Raw genomic sequence first — 20,608 nt, 5'->3', positions numbered from 1 at the left:
TCATTTTTTTTATCTGCATGTAAACGTACTGACTGTGTCTGTTTCACCCTCTTTAATATTTCTTTCCTTAATCGTACTGAGCTCATTGTCTCTGGGAAAGAACAGAAGTATAAATAAGGTTAAAGAACACTAACAGGTTCTGCTGAGGACTTTTCCATTTCACCCAAGATCAGAATCACTTCAGGAAAATTAGATTTTTTTTCAGTATTTATAGTCAAGATTGTGAAGCAGTAATCAAAAGTGATCATAGAAGGTCTGGATGGAAATCACCCTGAGTCATTTTTAGATGGAACCATGGCGGAGCCTCCTCATATTATGAGGTTAGTCTCATCTAAAAAGATGAATAAATCAGGACTAGATCCAGAACCATCAGGTCCATGTACCTGACCCTGGTCTCTATGGACCCTGGTCTCTCTGGACCCTGGTCTCTGTGGGTCAGACTTCAGAACCACTATGTCTGATTAATTAGTGATGAACTAAAACATCTTCTAGATCAGAGACTAGAAACCACCCTGATAGTAACGACATCATTCTGAACTCATCCATCAGCCCCTGGACCAGATCTGGACAAGACCTGGACCAGACCTGGACCAGACCTGGACCCAGAGTTCCTAGAAACACCACAGAGCTCACATGTTCTCCAAAGGTTCTAGTGAAACAGAACCAGGTCCACTCTCCATCTGGACATTAGGATCAAACCAAAGAACCCAAAGTTCCTCCAAGTTACCTTTTTACCTCTTAAGGTGAATCTGGCTCCAAAATGCTACTGATTCACTACAGGAGGCAACGTACACACAATTCAACCTTTGGACATTTTATTTCTCCTGGACATCATCACATTCTACCATTGAGCTCATTATACGATCCAGAAGAAGATGGAGATTTCCTCAGCAAGATTTTCTAGGTTCAAATTTTCAACCTCGAGTCAACCTTGATTCCTGAAATGTCCTCTGCTGTTACTGCGACACGCTGTGGGGATCTGGTTTGGTCCAGAAGGTGCTTGAAACCTTTTCTTTCCAGCTGTGGATTCCTACCAGCCAGGATGGAACTGCTGTTGCTGTTGTGTAGATGGACCTTTTGGTTTTAAGCTAAAGTTGTAACATTGGAGATGTTCTGTTAATTCACATCAGATATACTGTTGGTCTGATATGATGCTATGGTGGTCGTAGTTCTCATGAAATATCAGAGATAATTAACTTCATGAGCATGATTCATTCAGAGCACACCACCTCCAAAAAACCCAAAGTTTGTTTTAAACGGATTTGATCAGTTTTGACTGAGAAATTAAAGTCAAAAGAAATTAAAGTCAAATTAAATTGAAGTTAGCCCGAGGGGGGAGCAGAGAGAGGACATGGTCACGCTGGAAATAATAACTTTAATGATAATGAGATTTAGTGTAGTCCTCCTTCAATAATATATCTTTGTGAAGTACCTGGAAATATGTCGAGAGCAGCTCACGGCAGCATTAAAATGCGACACCAGAAGTCATTACAGCAATTTATTAGAACAAATCCATTATAAATCCTCATCATTTCCACCTGGGTGTTAACAGACAGCCGGAGGTGTTCAGAGAGCTTCAGAGGGAACAACGGCCACATGCAGGATGTTCACATTAAACTGAGAGAAATTCATTATAAACAGAGGTATAAATACCAACGACAGCCAGCTGCAAGGAGTGCTGGGCCATCTCAAGGTAACTCACCTTTCTTTCTGCTGCACACCATCCGACTTCTCTAACACTCTATTGATCCACCAAAGGTTTGTTCTCTTCCCCTCCGTTGACTCCAGGCGCAGGGATCAGTTTGTCCTGCTCAAGGACCTTTTCTATCCAACGGGAGATGAACTCCAGCCTTCATCAGCCTTCAGTCTGTAGCCAGTGTGACTGCAGTGATATTAGTTGGACATTATTAGTGGATTTTTGGAGCATTCTTTGAACAAGACGTGACATCAAAACTGTTGTAATAAACCCTCACCACAAACTGAACTAATATCAGAAACTGCACGAATCATTGTAGCTTAACTTCTACAGACATCAGAGGAGCTCATAGTCCACCGCTGTTATAAAGGAGAGCTGGGATAATATGCAGCTATGCATGGCATGACTGGATCTACCAGGAAACAGCTAGAAATTATTAGCCTGATGTAACCAGACTTAGTTATGGTCAGAATCAGACTCCACTAACATCTGGATTTCATTATGATAAGGAAAAATAACAGACATTTATTTGGAAAGTGTTTGACTCAATTTAATGATCTTAAACAATATAAAACCGACAACTATAGCATGTTGGCTAACATTAGCAAAAACACATTCAGCTCCGCCCACACGATCTGATTGGTCTGGCAGATCTTTGCTGGAGCAGAATCAGTTCCTAACAGAGAATCTCCAGATAAACTTTACGCATTAAGTTCTTCAGACTTCCAGGATAGAAAATTACAGCATCTCTGAAACATTTATCATGTTAGTTTAGCACCTTTTTTTTTTTAATCATGTTAGCTCATTACCACTAAACACAAAGTTCATAAAGTGGACAAATCACGATGAATGGGAGCGACTGGTCCAGGTGTTTAACACGTGATTCAAACACAGAGTTCCTCAAACATTTACCTGATGGAAACACCGTCCACCACTTTGACTCGTACTACCAGAGTGTCTGGAAAACCACATGGAGCGGTATCGGGGGAATTTTCTTTTCATATAAATGAAGAGCTAGCTTCGTCCGTCCACAAGGGAAATATACAAGAGTGTTACCCTGGCAACCAGAGCCTGGGACGTTGATGGAGACAAAATGTCAGCTACAAACAGAAGGATTCCACCTCAGTCCACTGAGACTCAGAGACAGTTTTAGTTTTCTAATTGATAAAGTATATTTTTGAGTCAATTGATCCGCTTTGTCCCTAACATCTGTCTACACCTTGATTTGTTAAATATCCTTCAGGATTCTGAAGAGACAAGAGACAGAAAATAAACCAGAAGAAGAAAAAACTCGCCGATTTTGATTCACGCGGATTAAGATCACAGACGACATCCAACATTATTAGAGGTCCCAGATATAAACTGGTTCCAGGTAAATCCTGCTGGTTTATGTTTGAGTTAGCTGGTAGTTTTGGTTAACATTAGCTGGTTTAGGTTAACGCCTCCAACAAACCCATCATGTTGTTTGCTGCTGGGAGCATCTGCTGAACCCAGATGTTAGGGTTGGTGTCGTTAATGGTATTTTCTCTTCACTAGGGAAATATATAAGGTGGTTACCTTGGCAACCAGAGCCTGGGACGTCCACTAGAGACCAGCTCTCACCAACAAATAGATGTATGAAAGAAAAATGAGTTTAGAAGTGGATGAGGTTTATCAGCTGATCCTGAGGAGAACATGAACCAGACCACAGGACCAGACATTAGGATTCATCCTCGATGCTTCTATGAGACCAACCAAATACATATGAGCCGGTCTCAAATGTACTGACTTAAATTTAGTTCATGATGTAGTAACGATGAGACGTTGCTGAACGGAGATGTGGAGGATTCTGTTTGTGACAGCAGCTCACTAAGACAATCTGTTGCCTTCAGCTCCATGCACCACCTGAAAGAGTTAATCTGACTCATGTGGCACTTTGTTCCCTGATAGGATTAGCTGAAGGTAGACGTGGTGATTTCTATCGAGCTCATCTGTCTCTGAAGGGGAAATAACGAGTTAACGAGTATCAGCGTAATCACCGATATGGAAGAGGACTCATCTGCTCGGCTTTGAACTCAAGTCACGTGTAGTAATTCCATCTTTTGAACAGATCAGCAGCAGTGAGGCATAAGTCTTGGTATGTTTTCCTGCTCTGTTAATGACGTATTCGTGGCTCTGTTTAGGCCGAACCTGTCACCTCTTGATTAAGTTTAGAGAGAGAATTCACAAATAATCACCTAAAATACACCTACAAGGCAAATATCCCAAAACTTGAAAAGGAGTAGGATGGAGCGGTGCTTATTTAGCGCTACCCCTACCTTCTATTTATAATTAATACATAACACAGTCATGATGTCATGTCCATCCACATGATTATTCTAACAAAAGAAACAATGTTCATGAAACTTGTCCTTCGCTCGAAGAAAAGAAGAACAGTATCCAGACACCGACTATTTTCTTGGTGTTTAGTGATACGTGAAGAAGAGTGCTCTCCTTTGAAAAGTTAACATGTCTCGAATATGTTACCCTCCTCTAAGACTGAAGACTTTAAACACTGGATGGCAGCAGAAACAAGCACTGAAGTCCAACACTGATTAATCATCCAGTCATGATCCAACCGATACAGAACGTTATCAGAAGTCTTTCACTACAGTATCTGATTTCAATTGTGCATTACATGAACTCCACTAATGAACTGTTTACAACTCACTGATACTTAATGCTGTCTTACTGTTATGACTGTAACGACCTTTGAGTAAGTAGTAGAAAAGCTGCGCATAAGAATGAGACCATCATCATTTAGAACCATAAAGATCATAAAGAGATGATGGAAAATGTGAAAAGCCACATTTGGTATTTTGCAGTATATCGTATTAGGCAGAGGATCGGTGTAATATTCTTTTCTATCACAGGTTGGAAAAAAAAGAAGTGCTCATTTCAAAGTACTCTGGAGAAGAGATGAGATGTTTTATTCATTTTGGTTCCACAGCTATCAGAAACTCCTTGCTCATGTTCCTGCTGTCGTTGTCATTATCACCATCTCCATCATAATCTGTGTCACAGTCGACTCGTCATGATTACGGAGGACAGACCACCTACACAACCATTAACGTATGAATGAATGAATGAATGAATGAATGAATGACACGGTACAATTTTCTGCAGATTCAGTCTTAAAGCTAAAGTGACATATTGGACAGATGTGTCTCAGCTGATCACAGCCACTACGCTCAGTTTGTTTTCTCTAATGGTTCATTAGGACTAGAACTAGATGTAGAACACATGTGAGAATATATGAGCATGAGACACACAGGCTGTCACTACACTCTGAATCAGTTTCATTAAACTGAATCTTGGAGGTGAAACGTAAAGGTAAACTCGATTTACTGGCAGCACTCTGCAGCAGTCCTTGACCCTGGAGATCAAACTTCATGTTTGTGTGTTTATCCCGGTGCCAAAGACGTGTTCACATACAGAGCTGCATAGAAAGTTTTAGTTTCACTCAGAATTTTCTACATTTCTGCATAAAAAGACTCAAAATATGAACAGATTTTTACACAAAGATTGGAACTAATCAGACACACCAAGTGTTTCCATGAATGTGATGAGACTCAGGTCCTGGTTTAGTTTCTATAAATCAGGGATTTGTCTCATGTTTGTGTGTGATGACAACAGATCAAAGGAGCTTTGTGAGGAGCTCAGAAAAAGAGTTGTTGTTGCTCATCAGGCTGGAAAAGGTTCCACAACCATCTGTAAAGAGTCTGGAAGCCACAAATAATCCACAGAGAGTCAGACAGATTGAAGACGACTGTTCCCCTCCACAGGAGTGGTCCACCAACAAACATCACTCCATCATAGTGGGAGAGGAACCAGAGGAACCCAGGGGAACTTCTAAGCAGCTAAAGGCCTCTCTCACATTGGCTGATGTTCATGTTGATGAATCCACTCAACAACCAAAGACACTGCTCTCTGTCCACAAAGAACATGTGGGACAATGTTTAGTGGACAGATGAGTCTAAACCTTGATGATCATCATGGATGTGTCTCTAGATATAACTGCCCAACATTTTTATGTTTTTTAACATGTTCTACAGTGTCACCAAAGCTCAAGAGGAATCTTTCCCTTCACTGATGATACAGGACACATTGAAGAGCAGAAGAGACCTTAATGCAGGTTCAAATCCCAGAGTGAGTCCTGATCATCACACGTCCTCTCAGTAGTTCAGAGACTTGTGCTCATCTCGACTTCTGTTTTTCTCTGGGGTGCATTGTTCCGGAAGAAAGCCTGTTTATAATGTAGTGAATAATATTCAGTAGGTCAGATGAAAGCAGCCCAGGGGGCAAAAAGTCTCGCATTTATTTAATTATTTAATCTTCATTAAACCAGGAAAAGGTCATTCAGGGACAAACCTTTAGTCTGAATAAATAATTCATCGAGTGTTACCTTAAATCCACTAAGCACACCCCAACGCTGCCTTAAAAAGCTTTTTGGCTCTTCAAGTTTTCTATTGATAATGAAGTTGCTTTGATTAATTCACACTGGTCCCACCAGGGTGTGTGCTTCTTTAAATATTCCTTTTTATTTTTAATTTGTCTTAATCACCATCTGGAACAGTTTTCTCTCTTTTTATCTCTTGTTTGTGGGTTTATTTGTGGAAGGACTCCAGAAATAATGATCTCAGACATGAGGAATCTGAAAGGAAGGAAAAAGGAATTACCCCCCCAAAACACAACCACCAGGGTCCCATTGGTTCCTTGTCCCAGCTGCAGCAGTTCACCGCTAATACAGAGCTTGACAAAACATGATTGTGAAGATTGATTGTGCCGTGAGATGCCTGCTCAGCAAAACAAGGCTTTATGAATAAATAAAGAGACACCAGGCAGATTATTATTGCTTCGCAGGCTCTCACTGGTCTGATGGGATGAGGTCAGTTCCTTTTCCCTCATCGATCAAAATTTACTCTCAAATCCTCAAATCAATAAATGTCAGAGTATTTTTAGTTTCTAATGTATAACTGCAGGAAACAAGCTGCCATCAGTGTTCATCCACAGGAGGTTTCCAGTCCCACAGAGTTCCTTTAGAGATGACCATGAAGTTTATTGGCTCCAGTGTTCGAGGCTAAATCAGCATCACTTTAGACCTCAGATCTATAACCAAAGAGTCTCAGCTTAAACATACAAACATACAGAAGAACCAGGAGTCCTGCACCAGATATCAGGACTAATATCAACCTCAGGCAGACTGAAAACAAGAAGCTACATATGAAACATATCAAAGACCCAAATGTGTAAAAATCTGTCAAAAACACACAAGAATCAGGTCTAAAACCAAGACTAAAGTCAGAGCAAAAATGATCCACGTCTAGTCTAAAACTGAGCCTAAACCAATCTAAAGTTTAGTCTAAAATATGTCCAAAACCAAGCCCAACCATCTAAGTCCGTCCAAAATAAGACTCAAACTGGTCTAAAACCTGTTTTAAGAAAAACTAGTCCAGTTCAGTCAAAAGGTAGTCTGAAATCTGCCCAAACCAACCTTAAAGAGTCCAAACTCAAGTCAAAAAACTTCCCCAGACTGAGAAATAAAGTCTTAAACAGAGTCTAAACCGATGCAAAATCTGTCCAAAACCTAATCAAACATACGTCCATCACTAAGACCAAAACCAAGACTAAATCCAATGTACAACTAAAACAAAAATGTTAAAACCAAGTCCATGCAGTCTAAATATCAAGTCCCAAACCAAGACTCAGATCAATACAAAATGTATCTGAAACAACCACTCCTCAGCCAAGTCCGTCACTATCATGGTCCAAATCCAGGTCCAAAACCAGTGCCAAACTAATTAAAACCAGTCTAAACTCAGACAGAAACCACTCTAACATTTGTCCAAAACCAAGAGTAAAATCATTCCCAAACCAAGACTTAAAAACCAGATCACATCTAAGACCAAGCAAGTCCAGATCACAGTGTGAACAGTTTCACTAAGTCCAAAATGAACAACCTGATCCAAACCCAAGTCTAAATCTAAGACTAAAGTCTCAGACTAGAGCATGTCTTTTAAATAATATGGATTACACGAAGCGACAGAAGACTCAGAGAGACAGAAGAAGAGAGAATGACGTTTTAAATGCAGCTGCTGATGCTAAGCAGCTTCAGCTTTCTCCTGTTAACAGCTGCTACTTTACTTCCTGCTTCATGAACTGATTTGAGGCTTTGAACAACGTTTCATTTAAGATCAGCTGTTTTCAGTGAAACTCTTCGACATCAAACCTGAAGATTAGAATCCACCTGAAGAAGAAAATAAGAGAAAGTTTGATCTAAACTGGGGCAGAACATGATCCTGGTTTAACTGAGGATTCTTTCTCTGTTAAATCAATGACCTCCAGCTCTCCCTGACTTCTCTCTCTTTTTCTGAACTTCTCTTTCCTACGTCTCCATTTCTCTCCCTGAATCTCATTTTCCGTCCCTTCTTCCGTTACCTCCCTCGTTTTTATTTTCCCTCCAGTGTGTCTCAGCTGTGAGTGCCTTGTTAATAATTCATGCCGTCTCTAATCTTAAACTGTAAATAGTTAATCAGGAGCAGGGCGGGTTGACACCTCCTTTCAGATCTGACTGCCCTTCTTCGCTCTCATTCTGTGTCTGTCTCTTATGAAACTTACTTCCCCTCCTACCATCAGGCTGAGACCTCATAATAAAAAAATACATTTATTAGCAGGGATTCTCATGCGGTCCTTTGTGACCTTATTTAGGGTAATTACAGAAAAGCAAAGGGCAACGTGGCTATGAGTGAATATACTATATATATGTTACAGTATAAAACATGCTATTTATTGTTTATGTAGATAAATGTGTTAATATAAAAATATACTGAATGAGATGAAACTATACTTAATATATTAATACTGTAAAAAGTTTCTTTTTCTTAATTCTTTTTTATTAATGTATGTGGATTATAGGTACATATGCACACACACACACTATATATATACACACTTTCCACAGCCACCAGGTGGACCCTCTGCCAATAAAAAGGAAACAAAAAAGAAAAACAGATAATAAACAAAAACATAACAAAGCAGTAAAACAACCCTTCAATCAATCACTCAGCAAACAACTTTAACTACTCATAACTTTAACTCTGAACTAAAATCACAATCATTATCATAGCTCATTAAGATGGGAAAGTAAAGGCTCCTATGACAAAAAACTTTTCCCCACCATATTTTTTATATGTGACTCTCTCTAAGGGAAACATTTTGTAAGGTGGTCGACAAACAACTTAAACAAAGGAGGTAATTCAGCTTTCGATACATGATTTTTGCATAATATGAAATAATTATTAGAAATCTCCATTTATTTTTTTGTCTAAATAGAAGCCAGGTACGTAAATTAAAACATGGATTTAAACCAAACTCTCATTGTAAAACTGATTTGGTAAAAAGATGAACTGAAGCCCAGAAAGGTTTTAATGATTCACAATAAAACAAAGTAAATGCATAAATGTTCCTTCTTCGGTTTTACATCCAGGGCACATTGGTGAATTATTTTTGGAGATGCATTTTTATTGGGATGAGGTTCAGTTTGTGATTAAACTTAAAACTTGTTTCTTTTATCTTATTAGTGTAAAACATTTCTGAGTTTTATAAGATTTACTTATTAAATATATAATTGTGCATAAAAATGTACAGCGGCAGAAAGTAACAGCAAAGCAACCACAGATTTAACCAGAACATGTCCACAGATAAAGAGGAGCAGAGGCAGTGGGTGGTAGAAATGCTCCGGGCCACAACAGCAACACATTCATAGAGACGGATTAAAGCAAATAAAAAATGTTTGAATATGCCGACGATAGTCTCCTGTATTTTATATAGATGCTTTGCTTCAAATCCTAAAAGAAAATGGAGGTATTTCAGGCTGTAATCCTATTTTATAAAAATAAAAGTAGCCAGGAGTGGAGCTCAGAGGCTGCAAATAAAACTTATAGAAGATATGTTGGATTACAGATACCAGTCTTTATAACATGAACCCACCTCCTTCCGATGTGGATCCAAAGTCACTTTTCGTCATAATTCCTTTAGAGGGGACAGGTTGAGTTATTTATTTGTTTTTTTCTTGCTGAAATAACTGCTGCTGTTTTTTCCACTCTTGTATCAGTCATTAAATTTTCAATGTAGTTAAAAATCTTTTAAAGTTCACGTCATCCAGCACTAGGTGATGTTTAACTCTCTGCTGCATGAATTATTACCATTAAACATGATGGAAATGTTCTCACATTACCTAAAAATGTCTAAATAATTTTAAGTGACAAAAAAAAGATTAAACCTTTGAAACTAACAATGTCTTGAATGTATAAATCATTATTAACCAAATGGTGAAATGATCAAATGGTTCATCTTCTCCAAAGTACAGAAGGAATTCATCCTCCACCAGCTCCAGACTGATTTAAATCACTGAACATTCACCAGATTCCTCCAGGAGACATTAGACCTGGACCTTTTCACCAGTTTGTTCTGAACCTGGATAAAGACAAACAGCAGCCAGAGGGAAACACTGGATCAAAGAATCAAACCAGCTCAGGTCTGTTCCTCTTTTATTAAATTATTGAGCTCTACACGCTTTTTATTCCTCGAGTCCCGTCTCTCTTGTCTCGCCGTGTTTGAATGTCAGCGTGAATCTCTGAATCACCTATTTGCTCAATATCACAGCTACGTCTGAAAATCTATTGGTTTCACCTCTCGCTCTACAACAAATTCTCATTCCAAATATATTTCACAGGCAACAGAGGAACTAAAACCTGCTGCTAGAGAGCGATGCAGTCCATCAGCCGAGGCTGTGTTTCCCCCAGACAGCTTGACATTTACATTTTAGGGCATCTACACAGTATACACACAGACAAATATCACACATTACATTATTCAGGCTGGTGGAGGGACTACCATGAGCTCTGAAACTTGGATATTCATGGAGGAGATTCTACAGTCTGTTGGGGCCCTAGGAAACTGTTTCATCATCACCTTAGAAATAATCACACAAATGACAAATTGCAAAGTTTTTTTGAAATGCACTTTTGTAAACAGATGTCGGCACCAGTCCTTTGAAAGGTTCCATGTTGGACCATACACTGTAAAAGAAAATACAGTGGAAGCCCCAACAAAGATGGTTTCTGTCATTTTAGGTGGTTGATATAATGTTGGTAGATAATGAAGACTTTAATCTTTGTTATTTGACACTATAAAAATAGACTCCAGGTCCAGGTTTAATTTTCCTGAGGAATGGATGGTGAAAAATCACATTATAAATGTGAGGATCTGGTGGTAAAGGAGTGGAACATGAAAATAACCAGGTGGGAGCAGGATGGTGAATGTTTCACGGGAGCACATTTATACAAAAACAAGAACAAAAACTGGATGCTGCTCAACAGGGTTGGGGTTATGAACAAAACGCCAAACCCTGGCACCTATCCTGTAACCTTAACCCTGATCCATAACCAGAACCCTGATCCATATCTCTTCTTCTGCCTCAACATTAGATTAAGGACCAAATAACTCCCAGAGGTATAATGACCCAAGGGGTATGAACGGGAGTTAAAGAAAGATGATCAGAGACACGTGAATGAGTGAAAAATGAAAGCAGCTCTTTAATGCTCATTAGCGTCATCGGTTTCACGGGTTCAACTTAATTGAATTAAGGTTTCTAATGAGAAGTTTAATAACTTTAGTTGAGAATGTGTGTTCATGCCCTGGTTTCATCATTCAGGGATGTTCATAAGTTTAGTCATGAACCATTTAGTCTGATGAACTGGTTCACATCTACGTCTACATCAGAGTTTATAGAGTTTATTATCAATGGAATCAGTGAAAAGATTTAACATTCAGCCTCAAAATAATTTGTAATCTGAAGGTTCTATGTTTCTACATAAAAATGATTCAAATTCCTGAAAGTACCCAAACAACATGAAACAGAAATATTACACTTAAACTTTGTTAATGAACTAATATTACATCTAAGTGAGTCTCTAACTGATCTGATTCACTGGTAAAATCTTCACTGAAAGTTTATCCTCGGTTCCAATGAATGGAAACATCCTCTCAGTGAAAGTGTGTGTGAAGGTGTGTATGTGTGTGTTAGTATCAAGATCAGAGAAGGACAGATTTCCTCTGTTCCAGTCCAGATTCACTCTGATCCTCTGGAGCTTCTTCTTTACTGAGAGAACAGTGGAAGGAGCTGGTGAACATGTTGAGTATTTACCTCCTTTGAACCTTATTCCCCACAGTCCAGATAGTATGTATCCCTTCCTCTGGACAGACTCTGCTGACACGCCCAATATCCAGAATGTGTTATCTCCAACCTCAACATCCCAGCTGTGAGTCCCTGAGTTAAAGCCCTCAGAGCCCAGGACAGACCAGTTATAATTAATCCGCTCTGGATTATCGGGAAGTTGTTGTTTATTTCCTCCTCTCACACTGGTCAGATCTTCAGACAGAATCATTGCTGTTCCAGCAGTGTTTGGATCCAGAATGACAGGAGTGTAGGAGACCAGGTCCTTCATGTTGTTCCAGATGTTGAAGGCCAGGTTGCCCAGATGTTTGGCCTGGTCTATCAGAGCTCCTGAGGGCAGCTGTGGATCATCTAGCAGGGGGCAGCACTGGACTCTTTCCACTGCAGCCTTGTAGTTGTTGAGGAATGAGACGTCTTCAGCTCTCAGCTCCTCCTCTGTGGCTCTGACTGTGTCTGAAAGAGCTGCTATCTCTCTGCTCAGAGCCTCCATTTTCTCCTTCATCATCTGACTCTTCTGCTCCTCTTCCTCCCTCAGTGCAGCCATCCTGGCCTCCTCTTCCTCTGCTAGAAACTGGTGAAGCTTCTTGAACTGCTCCTTAATCTGCCTCTCTGTGTGTCGGGCCTGGACCTTGATGTGTTTTTCTGTTTCATCAAACTTCACTTTAACTTGTTCATAAACCTTTAACTTCTTCTTTAAGGGCTCCAGAGTTTCCTGAAGGATCTTCTTGCGCTGTCGTGCAGCTTCATCAATGGGACTGAATCTGTGGTTGGAGTGTTTTTGTGAATCTCTGCAGATGAGACACACTGGCTGCTGATGGTCCAGACAGAAGAGTCTGAGTTTCTCAGAGTGCAGACTGCAGAGAGCCTCTGGAGATCTCTGATCTCTCTCCTGTAAGAAGGACTCACACAGGTTCCTCAGCACCAAGTTTAAAGGTGGATCATCTCTTGAAGATCTTCTCTTACATACTGGACACTCGTGTAATGGATTCTGTCTCCACCAGTTCTTCAGACAGATTTTACAGAAGCTGTGGCTACATGACAGAACAACAGGATCTCTGAAGACCTCCTGACAGACCGGACAGCAGAGATCCTCCTCTGATCTGGAAGCCATTTAGTCTCTGAGTGAAGCTGGAACACAGCAGACACAAAGTCCAGTCAGTCATGGCTCTCCTGCATTTTCTACTAACTTCCTGTTTTTGGTCAAACTCACCTTCAGTGTGTGGAGAGTCAGCAGCTTGAAGCAGCAGTGTTGTAATTTCCACTTTTCTCTCCTGTAGCCGGACTCACTCAGAGGAAGGTGTTAGTTTGGTCTGAAGCTGAATCTGATCGTCTGTGTCTCTCTTTAGTCACACAATAATAAATTGGTTCCTGGTTTGTCTCAGGTAAATCAGGTGAGAGGGCGGGGCTTAACCAGAACTATTCTCTTAAATGTTGAGCTTTGACCTGTTATTCAGGGAGTGTTTCAGTCCAAAGGTGTTTAACTGTGGAGCGAAATGTGTCATAAAAAAAAAAAAAAAAAAAAAAAAAAAATTGTTGTAAAATGTTCTGATGCTGGAATGCAGTGTTGGTTCATCCCCAAACATGACGATGCCCAAACATTTAAACCAAACTATTTTACTCTGGTTTCATCTGTCCACTAAACATTGTCCCAAATGTTCTTTGTGGACAGAGAGCAGTGTCTTGGGTTGTTGAATGGATTCATCAGCATTAACATCAGCCAATGTGAGAGAGGCCTTTAGCTGCTTAGAAGTTCCCCTGGGTTCCTCTGGTGCCTCTCCCACTATGATGGAGTGATGTTTGTTGGTGGACCACTCCTGTGGAGGGGAACAGTCGTCTTCAATCTGTCTGACTCTCTGTGGATTATTTGTGGCTTCCAGACTCTTTAGAGGTGGTTGTGGAACCTTTTCCAGCCTGATGAGCAACAACAACTCTTTTTCTGAGCTCCTCACAAAGCTTCTTTGCCCGTTGACATCACACACTTTAACACAAACATGAGACAAATCCCTGATTTATAGAAACTAAACCAGGACCTGAGTCTCATCACATTGATGGAAACACTGCCCTGTTCAGTGGTGGGTCTGGTTCAGGTTTTATCTGATAACAGTGTTTAAAGAAAGAAAAAATAAAAACTTCGACCAAAACCGACGCCCTTTTATTTTTAAGGCATTTTGTGATGTGCAAGTTGAGAATATTAATTTACATAATATAAATACAACTAAGAAATTGAGTATTGGTACCCATCCCTAGTCCTGTTGGTCCTAGTCCACTATTTGGCCTCATTTATCTTCAGCTATCTGAGATATGAAGCTATCCCAGTTTTGTTGTATAGGTGACTATGCAATGAAAATAAATGCATCTTATGCATTAGGTCTACTGTTTCACATGTTCAATGATGATGAAGATGTCTCCTTTTAACTGTCACAATTATAGACCGAATGCTCATAAAATGGCATTAATGTAGAAAACACACAGAAGGACGTCAGTAGTCGATGTTATAACTGAACCAAAAAACTCACGGTGTCATAGAAACACATTCGCCTGTTAAAACTGACAGTGAAGGAAAAATTGAGGAACTGTTCGTACAATGGCACATTTCTAAATTGAAGTAAACATTGTATTGAAGTACCAATCCATTGTTCCTTAAAAAGATTTCTAAATAGCACCTGGAAGTTCCTGACCTTTCACGTTGTCTACAGGGACTAAAACTTAATTCCAACCAACAACACAACACAGTAAAAGTTCTAACCTTAAAACTCAACATCTGGCAGCAGATTAACCTGAAAAAACCCTGAAGCTTGTGAGTATTTAGTTTTTATCTTCTCCCACTAAAATCCAACCTGACGTCTGCCTGCACAGCTTTTCAGGTCTAAGCTGCAGAGTGTCTCTGCTGATGCAGGAAGTTTAGATCTGACTCTGCTCCAAATCTCCCCGACCCACAACTCAGACCAATACACACACACACACACACACACACACACACACACACACACACACGTACACTCAGTGTTAGAAATGGGCTCTAAGTGACTGCAGAGGTCCAGGTGTAGTTCCTCCAGTCACCTCTAGGTGGGGATCTGTCACCACTGAGCCCTCAGTGTCTTTCTCAAACACAGATTCATGTTTCGGTCTCTCCTTCATATGTCTCAGGTTTTTAAAGGTGTGAGTTTGTGGACAACAAGAGTTCATTATAAAACCAAAAACACATTTTTTAAAATGTTCTTAGTCTACACAATTTTTTGCCTTTTTTACATACAGTACTTTGCACAGTACTATATATCATTACACACAAAGCACACGCTGGAGCAACTCACTCCACAATTAAACCCTTCATACTGAACCACTCCCTGAACAACAGGTTCAGCTACATTTATCAGGGGAGTTCTGTTTAAGCTCCGCCCCCTCACCTGATTCACCTGAGACAAACCAGGAAACAGTTTATTACTGTGTGTGACTAAGGAGAGACACAGACGATCAGATTCAGCTTCAGACCAAACTAACACCTTCCTCTGAGTGAGTCCAGCTACAGGAGAGAAAAGTGGAAACTACAACACTGCTGCTTCAAGCTGCTGACTCTCCACACACTGAAGGTGAGTTTGACCAAAAACAGGAAGTTAGTAGAAGATGGAGGAGACATGACTGACTGGACTTTGTGTCTGCTGTGTTCCAGCTTCACTCAGAGACTAAATGGCTTCCAGATCAGAGGAGGATCTCTGCAGTCTGCACTCTGAGAAACTCAGACTCTTCTGTCTGGACCATCAGCAGCCAGTGTGTCTCGTCTGCAGAGATTCAGAAAAACACTCCAACCACAGATTCAGACCCATCGATGAAGCTGCACCAGATCTAAAGAAGAACCTTCAGGAAACTCTGGAGCCCTTAAAGGAGAAGTTAAAGGTTTATGAACAAGTTAAAGTGAAGTTTGATGCAACAGAAAAACACATCAAGGTCCAGGCCCGACACACAGAGAGGCAGATTAAGGAGCAGTTCAAGAAGCTTCACCAGTTTCTAGCAGAGGAAGAGGAGGCCAGGATGGCTGCACTGAGGGAGGAAGAGGAGCAGAAGACTCAGATGATGAAGGAGAAGATGGAGGCTCTGAGCAGAGAGATAGCAGCTCTTTCAGACACAGTCAGAGCCACAGAGGAGGAGCTGAGAGCTGAAGACGTCTCATTCCTCAACAACTACAAGGCTGCAGTGGAAAGAGTCCAGCGCTGCCCCCTGCTGGATGATCCACAGCTGCCCTCAGGAGCTCTGATAGACCAGGCCAAACATCTGGGCAACCTGGCCTTCAACATCTGGAACAACATGAAGGACCTGGTCTCCTACACTCCTGTCATTCTGGATCCAAACACTGCTGGAAGAAAACTGGCCCTGTCTGACGATCTGACCAGTGTCAGACGAGCATATGACCAACATCTTCCTGATAATCCAGAGAGGTTTGATTCTTATTTTTCTGTCACGGGCTCTGAGGGTTTTAACTCAGGGACTCACAGCTGGAATGTTGAAGTTGGAGATAACACATGGTGGTTACTGGGTGTGTCAGTAAAGTCTGTAAAGAGGAAGGGACGCATACGATCTCGATTATGGACATTAAGGTTTAATGAAGGTAAGTACTCAACATGGTCACCACCATTTTCTTCCACTGTTCTCTCAGTAAAGAAGAAGCTCCAGAGGATCAGAGTGAATCTGGACTGGAACAGAGGAAATCTGTCCTTCTCTGATCTTGATACTAACACACACATACACACCTTCAAACACCCTTTTACTGAGAGGATGTTTCCACACATTTTCAACGGGGATAAACTCCCAGTGAAGATTTTACCAGTGAATCAGATCAGCTGGAGTTTAACAGGATGATTGTGTAAATGTGTACTGGGTTGCAACAACTAATCAGTGTCAGTGAAGATATAAATTATTGTTTTGTCGTCATGGTGTTAAATAAGAACCAGATGAATGTTTAGGAACAAGTCAAAGTCCTGACCTTCATCCAGTAGAAATGTTGTAGCATCAGCTGATGAGAGGAAACCACCAACATCTCACAACTCAACTGGTTCTGTTCTGAATGGGATCAGATTAGACACTGATCAGCTGGTACCACGTACATTTAGTTACAAGGAGCTCACAGACACACACTGGGCACAAGGACTCACTGAACAAAAGATTCATTTACTTCAATAAACCAACTGATGTCTAATATTTCTGTTTCATGTATTTGATTGGGTCTACTTTGTCTACTTTCAGGACTTGTTTTGAGTCATGTTTATGAAGAAATATAGAAACTATGACCAGTGCAAATACTATATATAATAATAACATATATATCATATACTATATACAATATAAAAATATTTGAATAGCAAATCTATTATTTTTCAGGAATGCCTATTAAATAATTTCATAGAATCATAGCTGGTTCCAAGCTGATCCCAACTGTGTATTTTCACCTTAAAGCTCTTATCCAATTGCATTTCTGCCACGATTTGTTGCCAGGGTCAACGAATTGTGCCTGGAGGCCTTCGGAATCAGTTCTACAGGCCCTGCAACATAAAATAAGTGTTGATCAAACTGTTGCTTTTACTGATCAGATTTCGAGTTGAGGACACCAGGGCCTGCTAGCAGGCGTACGATGATGAGGAGACTTTCTTTGAGTTTTGAATTGTTCTGAGTTTCTTGCATTACTAATGGCATTCATCTCACTGTATGAGATATCAGCTAGGTGAAAAATGCACAGTCAATCACAGCTCTACATCAGATCAGTTTATTCTGTTTCCATGAACAGGTCATCTCTGATCAACTTGGACAGATATTGCTGAATGCAGTTGAATAACAGAATTTGTTTTTTCCAATCACTGTAAGTGGCAACATTTGTATCACAAACCTGTGACTTTCAGTTACAACACGACCTCTTTTACCAATCGCCTCGCAGACAAACACTGCATATCAGAAATGATTCAGCTCTGTTTCTAAAGCAATCATTTATTCTGCATCGTTACCTCTGTGTAACACTAACACATGCTCTGAAGGACCTATGGACGATTCTAGGACATTCATAACAGCACCACATCCCATCTATTATCTCACAGTAAGTCATACAGGGGAAAGGCCATCTAAAATCCACTTTGCGTTAATAATATTTGTGGAAAGCAGGGAGGGTCTAGAGGATGAGTGCGTGGGTCTGCAAGGTGTGTCTGCCCTCAGAGACTCGGAGCTCGGAGGCTGCAGAGTGACATCATGTGTGAAGATGCAGTTGGCAGAAAGAACAGGGACACTTTGAGGGGAGTGGCCTCTGTGGGTCATCCCTGGGATCTAGTGAATTTGAAGGCCAGGTCCAGATGATCACTGAATTGTGACAAGATGGTTTAAATGTTATTTACTTCTCCTGTCAGTGGTCATAAAGTTGTGGCTGCTTGGTATAAATTACAGCAGAGTAAAGCACTCAGTAATTGATCGTAACGAACACTGGAGCTGTTTCTCTCAAACTAGAGCTTCAGTAGAATAGATGAGACTTTCCAGTCACTTCTGTCATTACTCTGGACTGGATTTCATCTCTGACTGACAATAAAACAATGAATTCTGTTTGGTCATTATCTTATTCTTCTGAGTCAAAAGAGTTAAATTATATAAAATTTTCTATCCTGATATGAGCTTCAAGGGTAAGTCCCAGTGAGAATAGTTCTCCACGAACGAATAGAAGTGAGGAGTAAATAAGATAAAGGCTTTTTTTTTATTTATTTATTTTTTTTTAATCAGACTTGACATCAAGTGACACATCTGAACAAGACTATACAGTTGAAACATGTCAGGTATGTTTAAAAGTGTCTGTTACAAAAAGAATTCAAAAAAGCTATCACATCATAGACACTATGATCTCTGATGGACTAAATAAGACGAAAATCACCAGAAGACTGATTCCTCTGTGAAACTATCAGCCAGGTTTGATCATCACATCTTCCAGGAGAGGGGTCGGAGAAATTAAGCCATCCCAACAGCTAATACGACCAATCATTCCTTTGTCTCTGCACTTTAAATTCAACCCTTCTCCTCCTTAACCTCCACCACAAGCATCTAGACTCCTCCAATACTAACTCTGTGCTTAAATACACTAGGGAATTATATGAGAGGGTTACCTAGGCAACCGGAGCCCGGGACATCCACTAGAGACAAACTGTCAGCTGCAAAGGTGTGGACAACGAGACAACCAGAGATGGAGGGTAGTATTGAATCTCTGTTATCATTGCCTTACAGAAATAAAAGCTCATCGTAATTTTTTTGTGTCAGTCCTGAAACCAAGCAATCTGATTGGTCAATAAGACATTTAGAATGTGCTCTAAGCAGCGTTACAGCACGGCTGACTCATCACTAAAAATATCGCTCCGTCAAGTCTGTGGCAACATTGTGTCCGTCTCCATGGCAACACTGTAACTGTCAGAGCTGGAGCAGGAAACGGACGAAAAATACGCTAAAAAATGGATCGGTTTGTTGTTAATTTCGATTTATTTGGTGGTCTAAGTTTCAATGAATGGTTAGAGGAGGATGAGAATAATGAAAACAAAAAAAAAAGAAAAATTTGTTACTATTTTGGACGAAGAACAGATTCAACTGGAATTGTCGAGGAATGAACGGACCAGGGGCAGATCAACGTCTTGGGCAGCTTTAAATTTTGAGAGCAAAAAGTCCATTAATATCTATATATTTAATTATATGTTTTATTTTGTACAGTCCAATCCTCTGGACATCACTCAGTTAACAACTTCACCAAACGTCCTTTGGCAACTTTAACCACAACTATTCAACTAAAGTTATTGGACCTTTAGCTTCAGAGAAATGCCTGCTCCACTATCTCATCTAACAACACTACTGATGGTGCAGCTTTACTCAGGCTATACATATCTGCACCTCACAGTATTGATTAGTTGACTTTGTTGCTGTGTTTGTAGACCATATCTTTATCCTTGATGTCAGTGAATGCACCATGTGAGCGATGAAAGTTATGGTCGAGCTGAGAGTTTGCTGATGGTGTTCATGGTGCTGATGTGGTCTGCAGCCGACAGTGGTCTGTGTTCAGGTTTCATTAAACTTTCAAAATAAAAAAAAAATAACACACATAAACACAAAATGCAGTTTTAAAATTTTTTTTTTTTTTTTTATTACTATTGAGGGGGAAAAAAAATCCAAACCACGATGTCCCTGTGAAAACGTGTTGGCCCCTCTCTCCTGTTACAGTATAACTGTGGTTCATCATGAGTTCAGTTCTTACAGACACACCCAGACCTGATCACCGTCACACATGTTCTCAATCAAGAAACCACGGACGGAATGTCCGACTATCCATCTGTTAATGACTTCAAGCTGAAAATAAGTTGGGTTCTGCAGCAGGACAATGATCCAGGACACAGCAGCAAGTCCACCTCTGAATGGATGGAGACAAACTGAATGAAGACTTTGGACTGGTCTAAAGTCCTGACCTGGACTCTACTGAGATGCTGTGGCCTGACTTTTAAAAGGAGGTTCATGATGGAAAACCCTCCAATGAGGCTGAGTTACAACCATTCTGTGAAGATGAGTGGAACAAAACTGTTCCATTTTGGAACCAGTTACTAGGTTTAGGGGACAAACACTTTCCCACAGCACTGTGTTGGTGGTTTTATGTCCTGAACACACTG

The 20,608-nt window shown here is 40.4% G+C and overlaps 2 protein-coding genes across 2 annotated transcripts in view; one reads left to right on the top strand and one right to left on the bottom strand.

Moving 5' to 3' along the window:
- Positions 1 to 20,608, top strand: part of LOC125006460 (nuclear factor 7, ovary-like) — a 1,183,669-nt gene that overhangs the window by 547,873 nt on the left and 615,188 nt on the right. The gene's annotated exons all lie outside the window — the stretch shown is intronic.
- On the bottom strand, positions 8,586 to 13,069 carry LOC125006468 (nuclear factor 7, ovary-like). The gene has a single exon (XM_047582517.1). The coding sequence runs from the start codon at positions 13,060 to 13,062 to the stop codon at positions 11,689 to 11,691; it is 1,374 nt and encodes a 457-aa protein (XP_047438473.1). The 5' UTR covers positions 13,063 to 13,069; the 3' UTR covers positions 8,586 to 11,688.

Source organism: Mugil cephalus, chromosome 4, assembly GCF_022458985.1.
Source record: "Mugil cephalus isolate CIBA_MC_2020 chromosome 4, CIBA_Mcephalus_1.1, whole genome shotgun sequence".
Classification (NCBI taxonomy): domain Eukaryota; kingdom Metazoa; phylum Chordata; class Actinopteri; order Mugiliformes; family Mugilidae; genus Mugil; species Mugil cephalus.
This window is presented reverse-complemented; position numbering and strand designations above follow the sequence as displayed.